Source organism: Trachurus trachurus (assembly GCF_905171665.1).
Source record: "Trachurus trachurus genome assembly, chromosome: 10".
Taxonomy (NCBI): domain Eukaryota; kingdom Metazoa; phylum Chordata; class Actinopteri; order Carangiformes; family Carangidae; genus Trachurus; species Trachurus trachurus.
The window spans coordinates 18168225-18191884 of NC_139894.1; the positions used below are offsets into that span (position 1 = coordinate 18168225).

Here is a 23660-nt window from a genome sequence, read left to right on the forward strand (position 1 = left end):
ACAGCCGCCTATGACACCGTCTGGCACCGTGGACTTCACCTCAAGCTGCTGAGGACCATCCCAGACCGACAAATGGTGAACTTCATCATGGAGATGCTGTCAAACCGCAGCTTCATCCTGCAGACCAGCAAAGGCCAGCGCAGCAGACTTAGGAGGCTGAGAAACGGGGTCCCGCAAGGGTCTGTCCTTTCACCGATGCTTTTTAATATATACATCTATGACCTACTGGAGACAACATCAAGACGGTATGGGTACGCAGACGACCTAGCTATCATGACACAACAACCAACATGGAGGGCGGTGGAAGAGGGTCTGAACCAGGACATGGTCACACTGGCTGCCTACCTCCGCAAGTGGCGCCTGCAGCTCAGCACTGGGAAGACAGTGTCGGCAGCGTTCCACCTCAACAACAGGGAAGCCAACAGGGAGCTTGAGGAAAGCTCAGGAACACCACTGGCACATCCTGCACAACACCACGACTAGGACAGCGCCCCCATGCAGGCTCAAGTCCCGCCACCCTTACAACTGCACAGCACAAGCGATGCTCAGTTCTATCCCAGAGGAACTGTCTTACAAAGCATGGCTGGCAGCAGCCTGGAAGCGGGAGTGGGAGTCGGCAGGACACACACGCTCACAACAGTATATCCAGGACCCTAGAGATCATGGCATTAAAGGAGAGGATCTACCCCGCAGACAATGGACCCTCTTGAACCGACTATGTACGGGGTTCGGCTGTTTTAAATCCTCTATGAAGAAGTGGGGCCTAGTGGACGGCGCAGCATGTGAGTGCGGTGAGCCTGAGCAGACTGCCGACCACATAATCACCACCTGTCCCCTGCACAGACCACCATCAGAAGAAGGCCTCTTCGAAGTAGGACCAGAGACGAGGGCATGGCTTCATGATACAGATCTGGACATATGACGATACACGAAAGAATAATAATGGTGCCAATATTACACATGCAGGCTCATTATCACAATCGTAATTGTGACACTTGAACAGTGATATCTGTAAAACTTGAAAAAAAAAGTCTTGTTGAAAAAATCCTTGAATTGTGTAAGAAATGTAAAGCCAAACATTTGCAATCCAAACAGTTACTGAGTAACATCTTCTGCGTAAAGGTGAAAGGGTCCAGAAAGAAGTCTCACCGTGACCCTGTGAGTTTGGCATCTTTCTAGCCCTATACAGTAAAGCTCATTACTGTTGTCTATAGTCTTCACAACTCACTCAAACTCAAACACAGAAATGTGAAGTTGTGTCATAAGGCTGCAGCTGCAGCTCATGGAGTTCCCAGCCGACATTATATGGCAGAAGAACAGAAAAAGCTCAGTGGTTTTATCCTGGGTGTGTTATGTTTATAAGATAGAGGAGAAAAGATGTCTGCACCATAGGTCTGCACATTGCCATTGTTGCTCCCAAAATTTAATATACAGTAAATACATACAACGTTTCGACCGACACCACATGTGTTAGGGGTGGGGTATACACACAATGTTAAGCTCTTGACCTGAAGAAGCCCCGGTGTGGGTCGAAACGTATGTATTTACTGTATATTAAAGTTTGGGAGCAACAATAGCAGTGTGCAGACATCTTTTTTCCCTTTTCTGTTACTCTTTTGTCCTACACCTGTTGATTTTTTTGGGATGTGTGCGTGCACTTTCCTTAATTGCTTCTTATGTTTATAAGAAAGGCCATAGAAAACAAAACAAAGAACACAATATCTACTGATAGTGGGTTTGAAGCTGCTGGTGTCTTGCGTCACAGTAGAATTAAGCATATGGTTGTGTAGAAACAAAACAATGATTATTTATTAAAAATGATTCATTTATTTATTTCAGCCTGAAAATATAACATGGGGAACATTACAAAAAAAAAAAAAACATACACATAATTGCAGATTTTAAATTCTCTACACCACAAGAACAAAATGGTTTTGCATCAACTCCTCTGTCTTTTCCCCATATCAACTAAAACACCTAAACTCCTCAGTGCTATAAATCTACAACGGTCATCTCCATGGTGACATGTTGTACCTGTATATCACCATTTAACTGAGCCATCAGTGTGACAACCAGCTCAGATATCCAATATCACACAAGCTGTCAGAGTCTATCGCATGATGAGTTTGTACCCTCAAAGCAAAAACATGGAGAGGAAAAACAACAACAACTCAAGTCTGTTGATTCGTCTGTCAGTCCGTTTATGTGATGTCAACAAGAAGAGTATAAATGCTTGGTCCTTGTTTGGGCGCAAAAGTGTGTGTGTTTAGTCGGAGTCCTCCTCTGAGCTTGCAGGTGTAGACGCAGCTTCTTCCTCCTCCTCCTCCGATTCCTGGTTCAAGACAACATCATGAGAGGGTTAATTATAGGGCTGACCCAAAAAATCGAAGCTTCGTTCGTTGCCATGGTAATCGATCATGAAATCCGTGATTGATTGTTTTTTTTCCTTCCTTTTTACCTTTTTGAGACCGGTTCTCATCAGCAATTGTTACATTACAATGAATAGGCTACTTGGCATCCTGGAAACCTGCCTGATTTTGGAGATATTCAGCGTTTGTTTGCCATTACTTTCATTATTTCCGCTACGATTTTTTTTTCTTTCTTTTTATTGCAGTGCCGTTATTACAGATTATGCACATCTATGTCCGTGTAGGCTACATTTATTGTCTGATCTTCCTTCATGGTGCACAGTGTCAGTCCTCCTGTGAAACTTTTAGCTACTAAATAATATGACTGAAGGCAGTGGAAGTCTGCACATGTCGACACGCCCCCATGAGTTGACGACATGAGGAGCTAATAAATAAATATATATAAATAACTGATAGTATTATTCGGTCAAGTTCTTGTTATAGGTTAATGGTTAAACGGTTAACCATGTGCATCCCTAAAATAAACCTTTTAGGGAAAAAAGGCAGACTTGACACACAAAAATATGCTAATAGCTATGATATGTGTTAAAAATGCTTATGAGTGTATTATAACAGTTCAACACAATGAAAAATATACAAAACAGCTATACATAATTTTTGGCCAGTAAAAAATCTTTCTGGCCAGTAGATTTTTAAAGCTCACTAGCCAGTTGGCCAGTGAGCAAAAAAGTTCAGTTTGAACCCTGCACACATCCATACAGTCACTAAAGGTTTCAGGTGCACTGCACACCCGAGATTAGTGTTAGTTAGTGTTGGTTGTGTTTCTGAGTAACAGGACTGAATAAGGACCAGTGAAGTGGAGGTTTGGCAACCAAAATCTACACAGTTCATCCTCTAGTCAAGGTGAAGGTTTTGTGCCAAATTGAAGTGTTAACTGGTCTCATGAATCTAAAACAAGTGTGTGTGTTTGATCGCGACTACGCCAACTGTTCCTGTCGGTCTTCCGGTGCCATTTGGTCTGAGCTACACACATGTGAGTTTGTATTGTATTGTGTATACTCTGAATGTGGTGTGGTTTGGGCTCTGACTCACTGTCTCTTTGCTTTTCCTCAAGACGTCGTCCAGACGAGCTCTCTGCTGCTGGTTTGACACTGATATTTATCGTTATTGCTACGCTGGGTTGGTTGTACAACAATGAGGTTAGTAGTAGAGTTTAGAGGTCATCATCATTGGTTGTTTCAAAGTGATTTCCCTCTGAGCTAATTATGAAGCCTCTGAGAAAGAGACCTTCAATGACATTTGCTTTTGCCATCTTTCTTTTTCTCTCCTTGCACACAGCCTTGGGGAGCTCAGGCTGAACAGACTCTGGATCTTGGCTCTTTCCTCGCAGGAGAGATTTCCTCCATGTATTCCCAAGAGAGAATGAGACGAACGGACATGTGGACTTCAGGGCTGTCAGATTGAACTTCGCTATTCGAACAGAATTCAAATTATTTTCAAGATGAGAACATTTGAAGGTGAAAACTGACGTCCGAATGTGTGCCTTCCACAACAACGCAAAAGAGTTTTTTTAATTGCCCGTTTATTCGGCTGGGTCAGTGTGTCTGTGTTCCCACACTACACACACATCCTTTTTCTCTTTTTTATCGATCAAACACTTATGTGCCGTGCCGATCATGGATCAACTGTGATCTGTTGCACCACTACTTATAATATCTCGATTTCCCTTCTTGAAGTTTTATATTGAGTTGGTAAAAATTAAGTGTGTTGCAAATGTTACGTAACAGATTTGGTTGGAATAACCTTTCGTGGATGTGGGACGTAATAATAAGCTGCATAGGTGTGTATAATGAGCTAAAAAACACACGACATATTAAAAATTTGAATATTTAACATAAGAAGCATTAGAAATTCTATTCTGATTTGGGGGAAGATCGACAGCCCTAGTGGATTTACAACCCAAAAACATGATGCCTCCGGTCATGTCCGTCCCCTGCGTAGAGGCATCAACACAGACTACAGCTGGACTGTGTCTCATATAGGCTACATTACTTCCTCTCTTATGACCCTGCAAGTGTCGCTCAGACTCGCAGGCTGCAGCTTCGACGCCAAGTTATTCTGCTCTCTTTCCACAGCTTATCATTTTTCTGTAACATTTGTGGTCAAAAAAAGCTTTATACTGAATTTGCTTGATTTGATTGTCACAGAGCAGAATCTGTGAGAGAACCTCCATGGTGGAGTTTGAGTGTTGCTGTCCGTAGCTAGAGTTTAGTACCGGAGCAGATTACTGGACATATGATAGGTGCAGGTTTTACTGTCCAGTTACAAGAAAGTATTGGACACCAGCTCGTCAAACAAATGAGAATTGCCACTGGCCAAACTAGATGATCAAATACAGTGCAGATTAATCACATTTGTCATTTGTCTCCTGCATCAAGCACTGACAACAGCTACTCAGTGTCTAATAATGGATCCTGCTGCAGTCTGTTTAGCATTTCTGGATTTACCTTCTTCTTCCTCTTGGACTTGCTCTTGTGATCAGAGTCTGATGAACTCTCGCTGGTCTCGATGAACTCGCGGCTCTTGAAGCTGTCGTTGGCGCTGCCGCCGCCGCCGCCGCCTCCTCCTCCTCCTCCCCCCCGCTCCTTGTCTTTGTCTCCACCAGCAGACTTCCTCTTCTTCTCATCCTTTTTGCCTCCAGACTTTCTGCTCTCCCTAACGGAGTGAAATTGAAAAAGTTGACATATTGAAGGGTCCGTGTGTCAAGAGACAAAACAAAAAACAAGACATTTCACTGTTGTGACCCTTACTTCTTAGAGGATGATCCACCACCACCAGCACCACCACCACTCTCTGCGTACTCTTTCTTTAATTTGTCATACTGCCTCTTGGCCTCTCCTGCCTTTGTTTCCCATTCCTACATGAAAGAAAAAGCAAGGAAATGGGAGGGGGAGTTAATGGGACAGATGAAATGAGACACAATGCAAACATCACTAGTTTGTCTGGGTTTGTTGATGGATTGGTGTTAACAAATCTAATAAGGCAGAGATATAGTGGAGCTATGACAGCCGGCATCTCAGGGATGCTCCACTAAAAAAAAAAAAAAAGAAAATCAAGAAAAACAAACAAAAAAACATTGTTTGCCATCATCAATCATGATTCTCAATGTTATGAAAGGAAATGTAGACTCAATTCTGTCAGGAGAAGATTTACATTTCTTATATTGTAATTTTTTTTCTAGTTTTTTCTTTTCTAGTTCAAATTATAGGAAATATTTTCAAAACAAACAAGCATCAAGACATCATCTTGAACCACGTGAGTTCACTTTCTAGTTTAGACAGCTTGTCTTTGTCAGTGACCATCGTTTAATTATGCACTTGTATGGTTGATCTCTTCTCGTGTCATTGACAAGTGCTCAGACACTTCCTGGATCTCACCAACGCCATCAGATCGAATGAGCATTTCATTTGTTCATAATTTGGCACCACTGATCGCAGAATTTCTCATTCATTTTTCCGATTGTTGGTGCTTTCTGTATTCTGAAACCTTGAGGGATTTGTCTTTTTCGTAGATAGTCACTGAGTGTCATATCGTGTAGGTGTAGCCGCTTTTCTCTATCATAGAGGCGTCTCAGGTTTTTTCCAAGGCCCTCACTTGTCTGGAGCTTTTCTGTGGCTTCATCAAAAACAGAGTCTTTCACCAGAATCCTGTTGCAGTCTTCTTTGGAAAAATTCAGTGTTTTGGAAAGTTCATCCTTATTATCACCTGATGTCATCTTGAAACAATTCTTGTGGAGTCTTGTCCGGAGATGACATCATTCAGATCAGAGGTTAGTAGGTCAACCTAGAGACCCCGGATGTTGATAACATGCCACCACGGGCTCGGAGGGGAATAGCACTAGTGTATCATAACAACATATTGGCGAAATAAACGAGTTTTGCGGCGGATAATGTGTTATTTAGAGGCTGCATTGCGTGCCCCGTGTTCTCGCATTATACGGATATACGCGCCGCTCCACTGGGGCTAATTTCGTCAAAACAACTCCAAATGACACCAAAGTTGTCTGGTTGATTAAATGATCGTATTTTATGCTAGAAATAAGGTCCAGGTTGTAAAAAACGGAAATTATCCTTTAAATGTCCATGCGGGTTAGGATACGTGGGAAAAACGAATCAAGCATTAAAAACACGCATTGCAGAACATAGATGCAGCATACGAAATCAGGACCCCCAGTAGCTATGCATTTTCTGCAGGCAAAACATTGTGTGGCATCCCTCACATATCAGAGAATTGAACATGTAAAACGTCCCGAGACGAGGAGGGGACGTAAACAGACTGGTGTTGCAACGGGAATCCTTTTGGATATTCACTTTGGGCACAATGTCTCCTAGATGCATGAATGAAGATTTTTCTATCAATCATTTTTTGTGATATGTGATAGGCTATATGGATTGTATTTTAACCTGATGTCTGTTTGCATGTTTTTTTTAATATAATGTATTAATGTTAAAAGTTTCACAATAGGTAAGCTGCCTTCATATGGGCCATTGTGATTTTTTGTAAATGTTTACTCTTACAATAGAACATATCTACTACACACATCACAGTGACACTATCGTCTTGCAATGGGAATAACTCTGACTAAAGCTTTACGTCTAAAATGTAAATATATAAAGCTCATGTCCGTCCTTGTTCTCGTGCCTCACCTCCTTCTCTTCTTTGCCCAGCTGTCTCCACATCTCTCCGGCCTTCTTGGAGATCTCTGTGATGGAGATGCCTGGATTCTCCGACTTGATCCGCTCACGGCTGGAGTTCAGCCACAGCATGTAGGCGCTCATCGGCCTCTTGGGGCCGCCGGTATCCTTCTGCTTCTTCTACTCGGATTGAAGAAGGGAAGAAAATCAACCGTTGAATGGTTTATATACATACATATCTGTTCTCAAAAACAGGAGCATCCTGATCGTAAAAAAAGAAAGAAAACTAGAAAACAACTTTTACACAGAAATATTTAATTTTCTGTACTCTCTGACCTCTTTGCGTGGTTTCCTTTCTTTTTTCTCCTTTACCACTTTGGCTTTCTTGACCTTCTTCTTCTTTGCACTCTCATCGTCACTTTCGTCCCCGTCTTCACTGCTTTCGCTTGCTGAGGCGTTGCTGTCGTACCTGATTGAAGGTGGTAGAGACACAAACAGTAAGTAAGTAACAGGTAAAGGAGGCAGGACTAAGGTTTCATCAAGAAAAAGCAACATACTCTTCTGCAATGTCATCATCTTCCTCTCCGGGGTTAAAGGACTCGTCTGGAGAGAGAAACAGGACAGAAAAGCCCAGAATCAGATCTAAAAATCTTCTGAAGTCATCATGTATCGCTTACATCTGTCACGGCGAGGCAGCTACTCACCGCTTCCACCATCCGATTCATCACTGTCGTTGCCCTCCTCTCTGATCTTGCCCTCGGCTTTCATCCTCTCCAGGTAGGCGTCATGCTGGTCTTCATCCGAGTCACTGTACTCGTCAATTTTACCCTTCATGCCCTGAAAGAAAAAAATGCACAGTCAAAAAAATAAAGAAAGAAACAGAACAAAAAAAACAAAACAAACCCACCACTACCCACGGGAGTGTTGCTGGAGCTCCGACAACTTAAAAAAAGAAAAAGAAATCAACTCAGGGCTGCAATTAACCATTATTTCATTATCAATTAATCGTTCAGTCTATAACATGTCAGAAATGCCAATCAGAATTCACTGAGCCAAAGGCACGTTTTCAAATGGCATGTTTTGTCCAAGTCTTCAGTGGTACAAAACAGCATACAGAGCAAATTTAGCATTTAGGTTTAAAATAAAATGGACTTGAACGTTTAATTGATATCAAAAATCGTTGCTGATTGATGTTCTGCTTCAGCCTCAGTGTTGGGACCCCCACAAAGTTTCTCAGGTTAAATCTGAGGGGGGTGCTACCTTATCAAGCATTGAAAAGATGGAAAAACAAAACAAAAAAATAACACCATTACATTACTGCTATACCGAGTATCGTGTGAATTACTCAATGATTTCTTGATGTTTTTAGCCTGACTAGTGAACCACACTGGTTTGGGTGGTCGAGTCTGTTTGAGACAATTCTTGTTGAATTTCTAGCTCCAGCGCATCAGAAACCCTGCAAATAGTCTGTGTCCTCATTTCTAACAAGTTCAGTGTAACGTCTTCCACGTAGATTACCATTGGTACTACGACTACTGCTCTCTACTGAGGGACTTGTTGATTGTGGTGTCACATGAGACCCAAACATGAACGCAAACTATTTTCTCCTCCTTCCTTTCTCAGTATATCAGCGTCTGTGTCAGCCGGGGGGGGGGAGAGGGAGGGGAGCAAGGACGACGACAAGTCAGCGTGGTTCTTATAATAAACACCAACAGGAAATGGGGGGAAAAAAACAACCCCATTCATTTTCATTGACCTGCTCTGCCAACCCTGTCGCCATGGTAACAAATGGCCGTCATTACCGAGTGAAACCAAGTTGGTCCTCGACTGTATTGTCAGACAGACAGACCGAGGGACTTGTATTATGTCAACAGACAGCATTATGGGTAATGCAATCAGCACTGCCCATGTTAGGCAGCGGTCATGCCGACAGCTGTGTCGAGTGTTAAAGCACACCAGAAGCCCCCGGACCACACATTAGTCAGCACAATGCAAATGAACAAGCACACACGCACGCACGCACACACAATCACTCACTGAGTTATCAATCACACACTCCTTCACTCCCATGTCCCATGATTAGTTATAAATCAGTCAAGATTTATCTCGTTCCACACTAATCACACTGGTAACGTCAAATCAAGTCGAGATCATTGGACACAACTCTCAGTAACGCAGACGCACACACATCAGCAGCACGCCATGCAAGCAGAGATCACTCCACACCAATAAAAAAAAAATCAAGTGCCTAATCCACTCGTGACGCCCGTGACCATACCCACCTTCTTCTACAAGGTACAAGGACAGACACACAGGAGAAGGGCAACAAACATCAATATCTGCGATAATCAAATATATCTGACAAATTAGGTGAGAAATCTTTGCTTTGCAAACTGAGATGTGTAAAAGACAAAAGTGTTACCTCTTTGAAGCCTCTGTTCTTTATGTTGAGCTTCTTGGCGTTAACAAAGTCAAACAGTTTGCCATACTCCTCTCTACGGGAAAGAAGACAGAGGTTATTTCAGCTGATTTTACGGTTAAAGACAGGATTGGATAATTACAGCAACAATCTACAAACGTAATGAACTGTTACATTTATCTCAACAAAGTTTCTGACATTTCACAGAGGACATAGTCAGTCTGTACATTATGAAAACAAAGTGAAAAGTGCAATAGTGATGCTGAAGATTATTTTTTATCGCTAATTTCTATCAGTGATGATGAGATGGAGAGGCAGAGTCAGCAAAGTGGTAAATGCAGCTAGAGTGGATTGTATTTAATTATGTTGAAAGGAAGGGCACAGAAAGTGGCCGGTGGCAGAACCGATGCCAACCTTGATCCGAAACCTGAATCATCTTGTTTGTGTTTTATAACAGAAGGAATAACAACAAATCCCTGCGTTACTGTCCTGACCTCTCGATGCTGCTGAAGGTGTACTGGTTTCCCTGCTTGGTCTCGATCTCAAAGTCAAAGGAGCGCGTCGTGGTGGTGCCTCGGGCGAAGTTGACGCAGGAGATCTCTTCAAAACGCAGGTGAACGGGCGGCTTGTGGACGTAGATGAAGCCTCTCTCCAGCGGGTAGAGGAGGCCTGAGGACGCCTTGTAGGAGCAGGTGATGCACTGAGTCCCGGAGTGACTGGAGGAGAAGAATTCAGCATGAGTAAACTGCGTCAGGGTTCCCACTCTTCTCTTGAAATCATTTTCCAGCACTTTTCCGGGACATTTTCAGCTGCTACAGTATGACGGACATCACGCCAACACATCCTCCGTCCCATTCATGCTTTGGAGTCTTTTCGACAGTTGTAGCTTATTTTGTACATTTAACCACTTTGTTTCTATGTTTATTCCTCTCTCTCATTCTCTAGAAGTCTGATTTAAAGATGTGCAGTCTATGGCTCCAACTTATCTATGACATAATATCTTACATGCTTAGAAATTAAGACAATTTTATCATAGAATAATGCAAAAAAACATGTTTTTGTTTTTAAACCACACCTGTAACAGTTCTCTGTCACTATCTATCTGTCCTTCATCAGAGAAGACAACAGGTCCAATAGTGGAAACACTCATCAACTCAATGTCAATAGTTTTCTCGTTAGGATTGGGAAAGAAATCCTTGGTGGGGTCTGAAAAAGTCAAACTGAGCTCTGGCAGCTGGTGTCATGATGTGATAAATAATTTTCCAGGACAACTCAAAGCTTTTCCAGGACATTTGACTATTTTTCTCAATTTCCATGTGTTTTCCATGACTGGAAAATTGGTCAACCATTTTCCATTTTCTGATTTAAAGATGTGCAGTCTATGGCTCCAACTTATCTATGACAAATTGGTCAACCATTTTCCAGGTTTTCCAGGACGCGTGGGAACCCTGTGCGTTTAGTTCATCTACATGAACAAAAAAAAAAGCATTTTAAAGCGAGGCGCCCACCCCTGGAAGTTGCCGGGCACGGTGATCTTGCGGTTGACCAGCGCCTTCATCACCCTGCTGACCATCTCGTACAGTGACCCCGACATGTTCTTACTGAGTTTGCCCTCAAAACGACGCTCCACATCCTCCCTGGCAGACACAGAAGGAAAAGAGGCAGAATTACTATTTGGCTTGCTGGCATTTATAAGCAACAAAGAAACAACAACAAAGTGATGAACTTTCTTGTGGAACCATAAAACACATTAAATATACTCCTCAAGAGCTTTGCCTCCCCCTGGTGGATACACGCTACTCTGCAGTGAACAGCCTGAGGTATTATCAAGTTGTGTTTCCACAAGAGCAGCCGTACATTATCTATGTAACAGACTCTGATACAAACTCTTCAACTGATCCATGTTAGACTCACTCGCTCATGTTGAGGGTGAGGTTGATGTCCTCTTCTTTGGAGAAGAGCAGAATCAGAAAGTGATAACGTGTCTGACCCTGCTTGATGGGAGGATCCAGACTGATCTACGAAGACAACAAAGGGCAAAAAAGAGAAGTGAGAAAACAGACAGAAAGAGGACACAAGTGAAACAAGAAGTGAAAGAGCCAGGAAAAACTTGAGCCCATTTCACAAGATAAAAAAAACCACTTACCACAAAGAACATCTGCCTCTGGTCCTTGTGTGGCAGCAGGAAAAGACGGAGGACAGTGGTGTAGGGAATCTTGTAGTCAAAGGTTTTACCATGGAGGTGAAGGAAGGTCGGGTAGATACGAATATCATATCTGAAAGAAGAGAAAGGAGAAATAAGAGTTCAGTCCAGTTTTAATCTAAGTAAATGGTGTAAACAGTGGCACTGACGCACTGTGACAACTTTCCTATTCAGACGGTGTGTAATCTTTGAAAGTGCACAGAGCTTTGTATAAACTGGGTTCGTTTTCAATTGATGTAAAGACAAATGAGTGAGTGGTGTTTTTGTGTGTTTATCCTCTACCTTCCTCTGGGTGTAAGACACTGCAGCTCTTTGAAGATACACACAGCGTCTCCTGTGGCCTGGATCACATCAGCCTTAGACAACACGTTCTGGGCAAACGCCTGGAGGAAAACAGACACTTTTTTTAACACACTACTGTAACTGTAGAGCGTCACTGGAGCTGGAGGTAGAGACGTAGAGATGTTGCGCGTCCTTCCTCACCTCGACGGGGTCTTGTCGTTCATCGGACTGGCTTGGTGGGACGTAGAATCGGACCTCCATGAGGGAAACCTCGGTGTCGTCGTTCTGGTGAAACTCCAGAGTGACCTCATTCTTCCCCGTGGCGCATTGGGACACGTTGGACAGCGGGACCTCGAACGCCGTATTGTCGTTTACATCGAATGATAAAAGTGGCCCTGTGATGAGAGAGGGAAGGGAGGAAGGGAGGAATGAGTGGCGGTTTAATTTCAGCACCTTTAAGACTGTATTTACAGCATTTAATTTTATGCAGCTGTGATTATTGAGGGCAAAATTCAGGACAAGAGTTTCTATCTTCTCTATTCATTAAACTTCATCCGTCAACATCAAAGAAAAGCACCTACAGATGTGTGCTGATGTTTATTTGAGAGCGGCCAACCTGTGAGGACGTTTGTTTTGGTACTCTGCATATTTATTTATTTATTTACCTGAGAACTTGGCTGTTCCCCAGTTCCAGCCTTTCACACACATGTCCTTCTCCGTCAGCTCCACCTTGTAGTTGGCCTTGAAAAACTCAGAGATCCTTTCAAGGTCCTGGTGGAGGTCGACAGGTGAGAAACGATGAAGAGAACCGGGAAGGAAAAGAAAAACATGAAAAGGAGAAAGGCTCAAAGTTAGTTAAAGTACGGCAGTAAACGGTGCTGGCACTGCATGGGTCAAAGCTTTGCAAAGCACGCTCCAAAAAAAAAAACAGAGTGAGGGGAAAGGGGGCTAATTAATCACAACGCAATTATAACCGCGCCCGCCGTTTGGGCCTCTGGGGAACACTGGAGGTGAATGTAATCCATCCGCCCTCTCTGTCCTCCTCCCCTCCACGCCGGCCCTGACAATCAGCCTGTTTATTTATCCTGCAGGCTCGCTTACAACTGGAAAAGGACTCACACTCGCACACAGTGACAAACACATGGTCAATCGCACACAAACAGACACTGTCCTGGTAGTGCACACACACATGTGGAAATGATTGTGGTGTGCGAGCGTGTGCAGGGTAGAGAACGAGACTCTGTGGGAAACAGAGTTTACGCACCTGGATATCTGCCTGTCCATAAGGTTATTATAGCCAATTAGAGCCGAGAGTCAGAGTGTGTGTGTGTGTGTGTGTGACTGTGTGTGTGTGTGTGTGTGTGTGTGTGTGTGTGTGTGTGTGTGTGTGTGTGTGTGAGCAAGTACATCAGTGTGTTTGTTAGCCAGGATTAAGGCATTGTTTAGACAGAAGAACATGTGTGAGCAGCTGCATAAAGGCATAAAAATCAAGAGTGTGTGCAGAACTGGCTTATTGCTGTTGAAGTGGAAGTGGAAGTGTGTGTGTGTATGTGTGTTTGTGTGTGTATTCCCAGTGTCCTCGTCAGACCTGCTGTTGAGTGTACTTCTACTCCTCATTATAGTTTTGGCAGATTTGTTGTTGCTCAGCACATTTAATCCCCACCTCCACTACCCACCACAGAAACACACAAACACCGCCACATGTCTGTTTTTACTACATTTCTCAACCCTGCTCTCCAAACTTTCATCCACTAATTAGTGAAAACGCACTCATTTCATCAACTTCTACACTACTTTGTTTCCTTATTTTGAAGAACATGAATACATTTTCCCCAAACAACCCCATTTTCGCTATTAAAAGTAAAACATTAATTGTAAAGACGATCCACTGGACAAACACTTCATCTAAAACCATAATAGCTTACCACCATTTGTGCTTAAACAGTTACCAATCTGAGCTAGTTTTCAGAAAGAACAGCTATTATTAGAATTTGTTGATTATTTGTTCTATGAAATGTCAGAAAATAGTGAAAAGGCCCATCATACCATTCTTAAACATAAAATAAATCATTCTTCAATTATATAAAACACAAAAATATATGTGAAAGCTAGAAGTGGCATGGTGTCTTATCATTATAAGTGACTGCGAAAAATGGTCGTTGATACATTTTCTGTTTATATAAATCTTCTGTTCTACCTTCTGCCAGTTCCTTACTAAACTCCAGGAGGAAAGGCACCCTATCTTTAGTGGAGTTTTTTTTTTACTTTTCAATCATTTTCTAAACTTTGTACGTTTATTTATGCTATTGGTTTTTGCGTAGTATTGTTGCAAATCTTTTTTGCTGTGTGGTATGTTGTACGTCTGTTACACTGCATGTTCTTTTAGCTCCCCACTGCTGCACAGCCAACTGACCCACTGGGGACAAATAAAGTGACTGAGATTGAGATGGCAACATATTGGATTCTATATGCAGTTCTTATTAGCTTAAAATTGCAACCAAAACAGGCAGTTGTATAAATTAAATTACAGGTGTAGCATTTGTAATGTAAATAATGATGTATTGGGGCAATTATTCCTAATTACTATTACAATTACTAGTGACAAAACCAGAAGACAATGACATAACACTCAGCTCCTCTGGCAGAGATTCAGCACCTTGCTCAGGGACAGAGCAGGAGGACAGATAAATCAAAGCGTCTACTCCACTCGCCAGCAGCTGAACGTCCAGCCAACTCCAGATTACTGACACTGGCTGTGGGATAATAAACAATGACATCACAGACTGTGCCCCGGGACGAGAGGATCCATCTCCAAAATAAGGTTTGGCTGATTAACCCCATGAGACGCCGACGCCGCCGCTCGCAGCCACAGACTCCAGGTTATACCCACTCCTCCATCCCTGTGTTTCATTTGCGTGCTGACATTCCCGATACACTCGGAGCAGCAGGGGGAAAATAGGGTGATAAAAAACAAACACAACCACAATTTTTTTTTCTTTTCTGTCTTCTGAGCCAAATTGTTTCAGTGGATTGATATAAACACTGACTCACATGAGCCAGTGATTACACTGTTTATGGAACACACATGCTTGTGCTGGTTTCCCTCATTAATCCCATTAGGAGCTTTGGGGAGAAGAGCCGACTCATTCACATACTTTTGATAGCAAACCATACACGCACTCACGCACATAAGTGGTGGCCTTTTGTGCTAGATGGTAGTGTTTTTCCATGAAATTGTCAGATGTGGGATGGAGGTTGTCAGCAGTGCCCCTTGCTTGTGTTACATTCTTTGTCATAAAAATCAAGCTGAACAAACAGTGGCGTGTCCATCTGTAATATTTTACTTCATACACGCAATCTAGCAAATTTACACAGTATGCAAGTCTTAGACTTGTGTGCAGAGAGCCCACACTCACCGTGTCCCTGAAGCCGTCGTATTTGTAGACGTGTCCTGTGGTCGTGCCCAGTTTGATGCCGTGACCCAAACACACTCGTCTCCACTGAGCCAGGTTGAGCTCGCCAGCCGGGATGCTGTCCACCTTGCCCGTCTTGCTGCTTTTGTAAACCACATTCTGCTTACTGAATCGCAGCCGCCCGTCATTCTGCAGCAGAGGGAGGACATGCAAACACACACAAGACTATTGTTAAAAAATTGTTGGGATTTCATACTCAAAGTAAGAATTTGTTTGTTGTAAAGCTTAAAAGAAGTCAATTAATTGATTTGACATCTCACAGAAGTTAGTTTTGATGGTGGACGAATTGTTTAGGAAGTGTTAATAATCTGCAGATGAATTTATAATTATAATAATAATAATAATAATAATAATAATAATAGCTGCCATGGTGTTAGAAATTCTGAACAATAACGATTTTCCTCATCCCAACTTCCAATTCACAACCAATTTTGTCTCAAAGCTGATCATCATGAACTTAAAGTAACTTTTAGGTTCAACATACAGTACATTTAAAGCAGGTTACCCATTTCAGACACTACCGTTGTACATCCTTTTTCAAAATTAAATTGAAAAAATAAAATAAAAATTAGATTAAAAAGTTTACCATTGAAAAATGTGTCATTTTTGGAAAAATCTTTAATGGCAACTAAAAAACTAGTTGAAAAACTAACATGATTTAGCCACTTGTATTGACATCATAAATCATGATTTCTCTTTCTTGTGTGATAATGCTTAGCAATAAAAATTATTGTGAACTGAGATGGCAGAAAATGATAGATACCTCTTAAAAATAATGCCTGCAGCAGCAAAAAAAAAAAGCAATCACCCGCAAGTGGCTGCAGTCAGACCCACCCACAACCTCTAACTGGTTAGAGGTCATTAAAGAAATTCACCAGATGGAGAGACTAACCTTCCTGCTCAGACTAAAAAGAGACTTGTATTATGCAAGATGGAAAAAATGGACGGTGTTCTTGACGAACGAGGAGGGCTATTCATGATGACCACCCCTCCCCTCTACTTTTATTTTATTGTCTTTCATTCTATTGTCTTGCAAATGTTCTACTTGATGGGTTATATAACCGCCAGATGCTTTCCAAGAGACACATACTGTATGGACTGAGGGGAGTTAAGAATTTTACATGTTGATTGTCCAAAAAAAAACTATTGTGAGCTGCTTTCCAATGTGGTTCCTTTCTGTACATTAGTTTAGAGAGCGCAGACGCAGATACTCACCCAAGAGCCTTTCACCTCCTGGTAAATCTCATTGAACTCCAGTGTGTCTCCCATCTCCGCTACAGGCGATCACTGACGCTCTTCAGACAGACAAAAGGAAACACATTAAATTACACTTGGCACACTCATCATCAGATTTTTTTTTTTACCCTGTATAATCAGGAGCATGACATACAGTGGGGCACCTGACTTTTTTTCTAGTGCAGTATTATTATTTGTTTTCTGTCAGTCAGAGATGATACATCATCATCATCATCATGACCAGCTAATTTAAAACTCATTTAAAAGACAGAGTGTTGTTTAAACACACAGGACACTGGCATTAAGAGTCCAAATATCGTTTTACTTTATGGTATTTATAATAATTTCTGTATTGAATTTATCAAAGGATCCCACCTCTGGAAATCATCAGTAAGTTAGCCTAACTTACCTCTGCTTAGTTTAAGTCCCCGATCACAAACACAGGAGAAAACTTAGCTTTTATGAAACACCGTGGTTTAGAGAAAGTGGCGGAGCCCAGACACTGCACACAGCAGGAGGAGAGACGAACCTACCAAGCTATTAAGACTTTACGTTGGGTTTACTTTTTGTTGTTTTAATGATATTCCCTTTTCCGACCACGCTCCTGCAGGCAGTGAAGCGTCGAGCAGAGTTGGGAGCTAGGCAACAATAACCGTTACCGACCGTTTAATATGAAGATAGAACGTTCTGCGAACACTTCAACTGTTATTTTGTTCTGGTGTGAACTGGTTAGAAACACTCACCCCGCGGTCTCGCTTAAAACGGGCAGAAACTGTGTTAATTAACTCCCATGCAGCGCTACCAACAATAGCTAGGCTAACTTGTCCTGCACCGGGTTCGCTTCTTTTTCACACCGACGGAGGACCAAGGCGTCATATTAATGAAAGTGCAGGGCCGTCGGCGCTGTAGCACCGCCACATCCAGAGGCTGCGTGCATCAAATCGAGCGCTCCCACAGAGCTAGGCCGGTGGAAAGAACCCAAGTGATGTTGAGTACATTTTAGCAAACGAAATAATTGCAGATGAAACGTGTAAACGATAAAAACGCAGCTGTTGTTTACGAATGTTCCCAGCGGAGTCTCTAAATAAGAGATCAATAGAATATGAAAACTTCATGTCTTACTGTGAATCTGATGAACAGCCTCGTCTGTTTCCCGCGTGTAGCATCGGGAGCTAGCGCTACGTCACAGGAAACAGTCACTGGGCGGTTGTATTTACTTCCGGTTTTTCTATTAGCAATTACAATAGTTAGCTAGAATCAAAAACACACGCCGAAGCGCTAACTCTGCATCTCGTTGTGAGATTTATCTCTGTTTTATGTCTGTTTATCACTTTACTCACTCCTGGCTACATGTGTTTTGGGGGAGAAAAGGTTTCTAAAAGTCTGCGCGAGGCAGAGAAGACTGCAGGTATCAATCACCGCCACTGGGTGGCACACAACATATTCCATTCTATTCTGTTCACCTCCATTCTATTCTGTTCTGTTCTATTCTGTTCACCTCCATTCTATTCCTTTCTATTCTATTCAACTCCACTCTGTTCTATTCTATTCTATTCTATTCTGAATTGTGATCATGACACGGAGTAAAAAAGAGGTCGCCTGTCCCTAGAAGTTTACAATGAAAGAGAAAATGATATGACATCTACTAAATCACAGTAGGCTTTAAATAGCTATAGCCTAGTTATTTAACTTATGTGTGTGTGACCTCAAGATTGTGGTCAATATTTGGCCCTATATCACGCTCTTTGTGCACTTTGTGAGTAGGTTTTTTTTTTTTCATGCTGGACCTACATTTCCTTGATGGAATTTTGATTAAACAAATTCATAAGAAAATGCAACAACGTAAGTGAAACAAATAGGCTATCTTTAAAATGTCTTATTTCAACACAGGGACTCACTTAAAGATGGGGCTTCAAGATGAAACCGGACACACAAAAAAAATAGAAAAACCTTAATAATGTCTGTTAAAGTTGTTCTTTAGTGGTGCATATCCCACGGGGAGTTAGTTTTAGATTTGCAGTTGACGCACAATGAGTGGGAAGCTCCTGAGGCCCTGGAGCTCTGCCCCCTCTCTTGGCCAGTTGCTGATCCAGCCTTGAGGACACGGTCATCCCACATAATCAGGTCAGTTCATCCATTCTTACTTCCACACTACCTGGGCGGTGGTGAAACACACAAAGCCTCACATTTTGTTATATCAGAGTGGGGAATTCTACGGAGGAGCCAACAAACGACAAGGAGTGAGTATGAGATTTTTTTCTTTTCTTTTTCCTGGACAAACAGACAACAATTAACAGTGGAGCGCGCCAAGGTGTGTGCTCGTGTTGGTATGCTGAGTGATGGGGGTGAGGGGGATCACGAGGCTATAATCCCACTGTCAATAAAAACTAAAACCTGAGGAAATGAAGAGGAGAAGAAAACAGTTGTCTTCACTCTGAGAATCTGAGTGGAAAACAGACGAGATTATTCCCTCAGAGAGGCAACCTAGGAATTTGCGAGAGGCCTCCAAATTTATAGGCCTTAGTCTTCCTATAATATCGCTGTCGACAGCTATTCACTTTAAAGACAAAGTTTATACTCAATAAAAACTCTCCTCACTAAATAAATCGATTAGAGCCTTTTGAACTCTATTCGATTTAAGGCCGGGTATTTTTTTCCCTACACTTTTAATATTTTCAAAATTGAGCAGTAGGCAATGTGTGTGTATAAATTAATTCAAGATAACTTCAGGCAACCTGTTGATAAGTCTCTTAAATTTTGTGATTTTTTTTTCTTATTTTAAAGTAGCCTAATAAAAAATAATAATAATGGTTAAAAAAAAAAAAAACAGTAGGCCCACAGGCCTGAGAGGGGAAAAAAAACATCGATATTGGAAGAGAGCGAGAGAGAGAGAGTAGATAAAGACAGAGGCACCACGTGTAATTCCTGGATGATTTGAGGGTCGCAGGGCTGCTCCCAGCACTTTATTAAAGGGAAGCAGATTAAAGATCAAACGGCAGCAGTCAGATTGTTCTGAGGAGGGGGTGAGGAGGAGGGGAGAGGAGGTGAGGGAGACCGGAATGAGTTGCGACAAGTCCCGTGAAGCGGCTCTGTCAAGTTGAACTGCGTTGATGCGTCAACCCGGTGAATCACCAGCAGCAGCACCGAGGAGGAGGAATGATGGAGAGAATGGGGTGAGAATGGGAGGGGAGGAAAAAGGGAGAAACGGGTAAAGAGGAGGAGGAGGAGGAGGAGGAGGTACAAAAAGGCTCCGCCGTCATTCAGTCTGTCACACAGACCACACACACCAAGGCAGCGGAGCGTCAATATTTCAGCTCCATCCTGCGACTGACTCCTCTCGACTTCGATCAGCTATCTATCCAATAATCAATACTTTATTCATTGACAGGATTTAGACGTCATCACCTGCAAGTTTATTTTTTTCCCCCTCTTCATCATCTCCAGAGTGGAGGAGAGCAGACTGAAGTCCTACAGGAGCCGACACGTGATGAGAAGTTTGCGATTTTCGAAGGCAGCGAACTAATCTGCGAGAGGAGAGAGGACATCATCATCACCTTCATCATCACCACCACCACCACCATCATCATCATCATCATCGCTTTATTTTGGCTCTCAAATCCTCCAGCGCACGAGCCTCTGAGCGCACTGAACGGAATAACAGGATTTGGAGGAAAATGAAAAGGTTCTGCCGCGGTGAGTTCATGACAGCAAAAAACTTTAAATGAGTGTTTTATAAACGGACAAACGGCACAATTTGTTTTGGCTAAAATATAATTTAGGCTACCATTTAAAATGTTAACAATTTTTATTTTTACTCTTTACTGTTTTAATTTAGGCCGATAGTATGGCTATAGTGCAAATACGCTAAAACTGGGAATTTTATAGGCTGTAGGAATTGTGGAAAAAAAAGCACAGGACTGGGAGCTTCAGAGTTGGTGCTCATTTTGCGCACTTTCCAGATGTAGGCTAATTGTATCTCGCGCGCACATTTTGCAGCCCAAAAAAATCTAAACCCAAACATGACCTGAAAACTCTGATCAAAGGTTTTTTTTGTGACCCTGGGGAGAAATTACCTAAAGGTCTGTTAGTGTTTTTTTCCCCTCTCTAACTTTTTGTAGGCTACACAGAATAAGTTGAAAGATGGATCATACTTCACATTAGAAAATTAAAGATGACATAACAGATGAGTTCAGGGCTTATCATAAAACCTTATGAACCTTTCAAAAAGTATTAAAGAGGAACAAAAAAAGCAAACTGTCAGCACAGGGGGAGATTTTATTTGCTTTCAAAGTAATTTTATATTTTTCATATTTGCCAAGAATGTGTGTTCTCGCTCTCTGTGAAACAGAGAAAAGACGTAAAAAGAATGTGTGTGTGTGTGTGAGAGAGAGAGAGAGAGAGAGAGAGATGGGGGGGGGAGCGGGGGTCTTATTCACAGTAAAAAATTACATGAGTTGAAGGGGTCGGAGGCAGCTAAAGCCCCTGTCTAGTTAGCTGTCACTGATATGAGAAAGTACATGATTCACGTTAGTCAGGGTGTGAGAGGACACACACACACACACACACACACACACACATAGAAAAACACTTTTCCCCCCGTGGGACAACTGGTGCGGCTGCTGCTCCGTGTCTATGAAAAGACGGGCAAGGAGGTGAAAGAAAGGAAGACAGAAAGAAAGACAGAGCGGAAGACAGTATAGTGAGGGATAAAATGATGCGGGCACCAACTTCCTGTCTCCCTCCGTCTCTCTCTCCCTCCATCCTCCCCCCTTCTCGTTGCCGTGGTCACATCACATGAACCCGACCTGGAGTTACTTTAGAGAGCGGAGGGCAGAGCAAATAAACACACACAAACCTCAGCTGTTGAATAACATGCCACCTTTGACACTCGCTTCCTCAGGTGAACATGCACGCACGCACACACACACACACACACACACACACACACACACACACACACACACACACACACACACACACACACAAACATTCATATGCATGCACAGAAATGTAGAGGAGAAACATTTCTTTTCTGATCATCACTGATTTTAAACACACATGACCTTTCCTCTTCCTCTCTCTACTCACACACACACACACACACACACACACACACACACACACACACACACACAGAAGAGGCCTGTTATTGCCGGGAGGAATGAATTAGTGTCGGTGTGTTTCAGATAAAAGTTGGACCACTGAGTTCAAACACACCGGCCAATAGGAAGAAACAAAGGACGAGTGAACAGAGATAGATAGAGAGAGAGAAAGAGAGGGGGAGGGAGGGAGGGATGCGTATAAGAGAGGAAAAACCTTTTGATTCACTCAGCGGCATCCTCCATTCTTCACGGTACATACGTATATATATGGATGTGAAGAGGACATGTGGAGGTGAAGATGGTTGTGTGTGTGTGTGTGTGTGTGAGATAGAGAGAGAGAGAGTGAGGAGAGGTAGAGATAGATAAAAGTAAATACAGAAACAGAGAGAGAGAGGGCAGGAGGAACTGGCGGCAGAGGGGTTAATGCAGTGCAGATTGACAGAAGTTAGCAGCACCCAGAGGGAAAGAGAGAGCAGAGAGAAGGGGGGAATGATATAAAATGAGTCGGTCACGCTTTGAACAGTTACACATGCTGTTTACATTTTTCCCAAATTAACATGGCCCCTCGCTTCACAAAAACTCTCCCTCCCTGGCTCCCTCTCTCCCTCTCTCCTTCTCTCTCTCTCCCCTCCACCAACTCCTTTTCCTCTCCCTCCTTCCTCTCAAATCCTCTCTTCCTTATCCTCCTCCACCTCTCCTCTGTCTCTATCCTTCAAGGCCCCAGAATATCTTCCCTCACACTCAAATCCTTTGCTCGAGCAGAGCTAGTATTACAGTATTTATTTTATTTTATACAAATTACGCAGAAAGAACGGGCCTCGTGCTGAGCTTTATTTTTACCGATGGATTAATGTAACCTGCATTTTAACATTGTGACAGATGAGAGTGAGGTTAATTTTTTTTTTTTATTATATACCGTTGGATAGTTATTCACAATGTATTGTATATTTCAACATTGCAGATTCATCTGCAGTACCCAACAAGTACCTGGTGCGATATTATAAATATAGCGGTGCAAAATGTGCAATATTTGGCCCTTGAAATTCAAGTACAAACCGGCATATACTGAAATACTCAAATAAATAATAGATTCAATTATTAACCCCCAGACGTGAAAGTAACGTGTTCGCTCGTGCACTGCAATAACAAAAAGAGCTACAGCAAACAGCAGCAACATGAAATACATCCTGCCACAACAACAATAACTAATACAATCAGTGTAGCTGCAGAAGCACAGCTACTAATTAAAAGCCGATTTGTTAGTAACATTGATCGATTAATTAATAAAAGCAGAGCACAAGAGATATCCGTCCAAGAAATAATGGAAGAAATACAAAAGATAATTAAATGAAGCCAATACATTAGGGCTGCAACTAATAAAAATGTTCATGGCCAATTTGTATTTTGATTACTGTGACTGAAGATGATGAAGAAACACAAATTTTTAAAATTACTGTTTTCAAAATCCTGCTGTCTCCATGACCCATTAACTTCCCACTGTTGATTCCGAAGCACAAATTCAGCTCTGACTTTTGCCTGATCATCCTTTAAAAAAAATATTTTTTTAAGAAAACCATGAGGTGGAGATGGAGAGTATTCGGGGTGAGGGTAACGAGGGGTTGGGAGGTGGGGGATGAAAGGTAAATTAAAAATCGATGGCCTGAAAAATGAGGAGAGAGGGGATGAAAGATGTCGACGGAGGGAACGAGTGGAGCCAATTAGTGAAAGGAAGTGAGGAGAAGGCTAATTAGGTGAACTTTGAAATGGAAGTTCGTCGTTTTTGGAAGATTTAGGGGCAGCAGAGAGGGGGGACAGATGAAGCGACAACGAAATTGAAACCAAACATGGCGATAAAGCATGCGGAAACTGGAATCCACGGATT

The 23660-nt window shown here is 42.3% G+C and overlaps 1 protein-coding gene across 1 annotated transcript; it reads right to left on the reverse strand.

Annotated features, from left to right (window-relative positions):
• Window positions 1–1847: 1847 nt before the first annotated feature.
• Window positions 1848–17865, reverse strand: ssrp1a (structure specific recognition protein 1a). Its single transcript, XM_083980831.1, has 18 exons — window positions 17799–17865; window positions 16656–16735; window positions 15384–15569; window positions 12633–12738; window positions 12169–12362; window positions 11968–12068; window positions 11629–11758; window positions 11397–11500; window positions 10991–11119; window positions 9977–10198; window positions 9486–9558; window positions 7768–7900; window positions 7621–7666; window positions 7400–7532; window positions 7076–7243; window positions 5180–5286; window positions 4877–5084; window positions 1848–2332 (listed from the first exon to the last, which is right to left on the reverse strand). The coding sequence occupies exons 2-18, from the start codon at window positions 16707–16709 to the stop codon at window positions 2267–2269; spliced, it is 2160 nt and encodes a 719-aa protein (XP_083836957.1). The 5' UTR covers window positions 16710–16735; window positions 17799–17865; the 3' UTR covers window positions 1848–2266.
• Between the last annotated feature and the right edge of the window lie 5795 nt (window positions 17866–23660).